At 41.4% G+C, this 3,234-nt stretch overlaps 1 protein-coding gene across 3 annotated transcripts in view; it reads right to left on the reverse strand.

The window, feature by feature from the left end:
• The window catches only part of LOC106938116 (voltage-dependent calcium channel subunit alpha-2/delta-4-like), a 67,641-nt gene that overhangs the window by 14,875 nt on the left and 49,532 nt on the right, over positions 1-3,234 (reverse strand). For all 3 annotated transcript variants that reach the window (XM_015019962.1, XM_015019963.1, XM_015019961.1), the window contains 3 exons: positions 1,116-1,186; positions 960-1,035; positions 745-797 (listed from right to left, as the gene is read on the reverse strand). In XM_015019962.1, the coding sequence (XP_014875448.1) occupies positions 745-797; positions 960-1,035; positions 1,116-1,186 (200 nt within the window). The remainder of the gene's footprint in view (positions 1-744; positions 798-959; positions 1,036-1,115; positions 1,187-3,234) is intronic.

The following is a 3,234-nucleotide window of genomic DNA, read 5'->3' on the forward strand; positions in this document are numbered from 1 at the left end:
ACACCCACTATGTCACTAAAATCAGTCTGGTAAGGTTTTTAACAACCATGAGTCAACAATGGGGAACCCTACTATATAACCTACTGTGGTACTGTACACAGTTCTCAACAGGGGAAGGCCCTCCTTTACAGTTCTCATCAGATTTTTTTTTTTTTTAAAGAAAATTTTGATCTCTGAAGGCATGTTTTACCTCCCATGTGGCCCCCCCTGTAGGTCCAGGCTGGGGATCCTGCTGCAACCCCTACTCTATCTGTTGCTCCCTCCCTGATGTGATGTCGCAGATATTTTACAATTGTGGGAGGAACTGTCTGATGTTGATTTCTAAATCAACACCAGACTGAGTGTTGATTTCTAAATCAACACCAGACTGAGTGTTGATGTAGACTGTTGGTGTTAATTTAGAAATCCACACTGGACTGGATTGCTTTTTGTTTAACTCTTTGGAACTCTTTAGTGAGTGTTAGGGGAGCTAACACTCATGTTGTTGAATTAACACTGTATTTTTAACATACAACACTTGCACTGGAAATCTGACACTTCTGAATTTGCTGTGTAGTTTGATTTACCAAGGAAACACTGAATGAAAACATTAAAATGCTGGATTGGGACCAGCCTAGTCTAATTTACTTCTCTGCTGAAACTGTTGGTACCAACAGTTGAAACTTTCTTTGGTACCAATGTTTGAATAATGGAAATCAGATCCACAATAATCACAGATCCTCCATTACAGATACAGATACTTACATCAAAGCGTTGGAGAAGAGCCATCTCATCAAAGCCAAAATCATGTAGAACGGCTAAACAGGAGGAAGGTATTTGCAAGATTTCAAAGGAAAAAAATATATTGAACTAAACACATTAATAATTATTATAATAAATGATTTCCTGTGATTCTGATCTATGCTGTCAAAACTCTGTTATATTATATCAAAAGTTGCTCAGTGTGCTGAGAGACTTACACTAAGCAAAGGTCGAGCACTGCTGGCATGATGGTGACTGTTCTTGCACATAGCCTGGTAGTCAAACAGAGACACTCTGCAAATAAACATCCAGATTGTGTTTAGGTTGGCAGCAGACAGAACGGCTCAGCTGAAGGGTGTCTGACGAAGTCCTACTTTTTAAACATTCCCATTTTGATGAGTGAAGCCATGACCGACCCGTCCACCTCCCCAAAGAAACGACCAACCTGCAAAGAACATTGTGTTTTATTATACTCCCATAACATAGACATATAGCACAGTTCTATTTAAATTAATGTTAACATCTAGCAAACAGGTGCTTCATGTAGCCACAATGAACTGCTCTTCTGATTGGTTTCTGTCAGAATTCTGTCACAAAGTTAAAAAATACAAGTCAGAGCATAATAACACAAGTGAGACTATGCTTGTGATAAACAATGGAATACCTTTGGGATGAAGGAGAGATCATTTTTTGTATATTAGAAGTTTGACAACATTAGACTGCTTAATGCCACCATTTCCTGTTGTAAAATTCTTATAAAAGTCACCCTGTGCTTTTACAAGTGTAGCCCAAGCTATAACACTGTAAAGGTAATCTTAAATTAGGAGTTCTGACTTCAGGTGACCTTCCTGTTTACATAAATAACCAACCATTGTTTACATCCGCTCATCTGCACAGGGATGCATATCTCTAGCGGTCACTGGGTAAGAGGCGATGTACAAATTTCCAGTGATCAGACGGCAACACAGAGACAAATATGACAAACAACCATCCACACAAACCAATTCAGTTTATTTATAGCATATAGCGCCAATTCACAATGCATTTTTTCACAGCATTCAAGTCATACAGATTGAATCACACACCCGCACACACGCGCACACACACCTACACACACACACACACACACACACACACACACACACACACACACACACACACACACACACACACACACACACACTCGTCAGTTGCATACATTCCAAATTGATTCTACAATCTGCACACAGTTATGCAAGCCTTAATTTGAGGATCAATCAATTACAGGGCTCTCAGTTAATCCAAAATGTTTATATACTTCAAACATCAATGTCTAAGAAAGCAAACATGAGGTTTTGGCTTTCTTAGGAGAATATCTGAATATCACTGTCATCATGCATAATTATTAGGCAATTGTCATGACTCAGCTCATGCCAAAACGTAACAGCAGACTGCTTGCTATGGGGAGAGTATGAGCAGTCTGTGGTGGAGTTAGTAGCTGGGTGATCCCAGTCAGCTGCCACACCCACTTCACTTGAGGAATAAAAGAACAAACATTAACCCCGGGAGAGACAGGAGTTGTCACACCCCCCACCAAAAAGAAATGGTCCCACAGGGAACCCTACAAAGAGTAACACAAAACAAAACTGTCTTAGCCAATGTCGTGCACCTCCAAAACACTAGGTCTGTCTCATTACTTTCCTTACTCTGGAAACTGGAAAAAGTGTAAGGAGTTTGGATGGAGCAATACAGACAACCTTATGAAGTTACATGAACCCTTTATATGCGTTTCCTTAAACTCTGGTCAGGTTAAATGACCCAACAGGGCATATATTGCACAGAGATTTCAGATTCTTTATTGGACTGTACACCATTTGGTCATCCAAACAGTTTGCTTCTAGGACGACAGCATGCTCTGCTCCGCCGGGTCTAGCTGGATTAATCACTGCTGATTTCTACTTATGAAGCACCGATTAATTGTAAATGGCCTTTATCTGTATTGCGCTTTTTCAAATCCAGAGGACCCCAAAGCAGTTTACACTACATTTACACATATTCACACCCTGATTGTGGTGTGCCACAACATAGCCACAGCTGCCCAAGTTCAGACAGACAGAAGAGAGACTGCCATGCGCCATCGCCGGCCACCAGACCCTCTGACCACCACCAGAAGACAAGGCGGGTGACAACAGCCGAGAAAGACAGTGTGGGAGTTAGAACCGGCAAACCACCGGTCACAGGATGAACTCCTACCTCCTGATCCCCAGATCAAATCAACAGATGAAGCCAACGACTGATCAGCCCTTTAATGTTTTGCAAACTCTTCATGAGAGACCGAGAAAAATACACCTATAAATTGTTCGCCCATAAATTGTGTCACACCAGAGCCTTTCTATATACGCTTCTGCACATCACAATGAAACAGTGTGTCCCCCCGAGGCCAGGCCAGGCAACCAGATCATTTAACAAGATCACTGAAACTCAGTACATGGGCAACGAAACACAAGTTCTGAA

Source organism: Poecilia latipinna, unplaced genomic scaffold (assembly GCF_001443285.1).
Source record: "Poecilia latipinna isolate Pla-1442-1.1 unplaced genomic scaffold, P_latipinna-1.0 Scaffold2514, whole genome shotgun sequence".
NCBI classification, from domain to species: domain Eukaryota; kingdom Metazoa; phylum Chordata; class Actinopteri; order Cyprinodontiformes; family Poeciliidae; genus Poecilia; species Poecilia latipinna.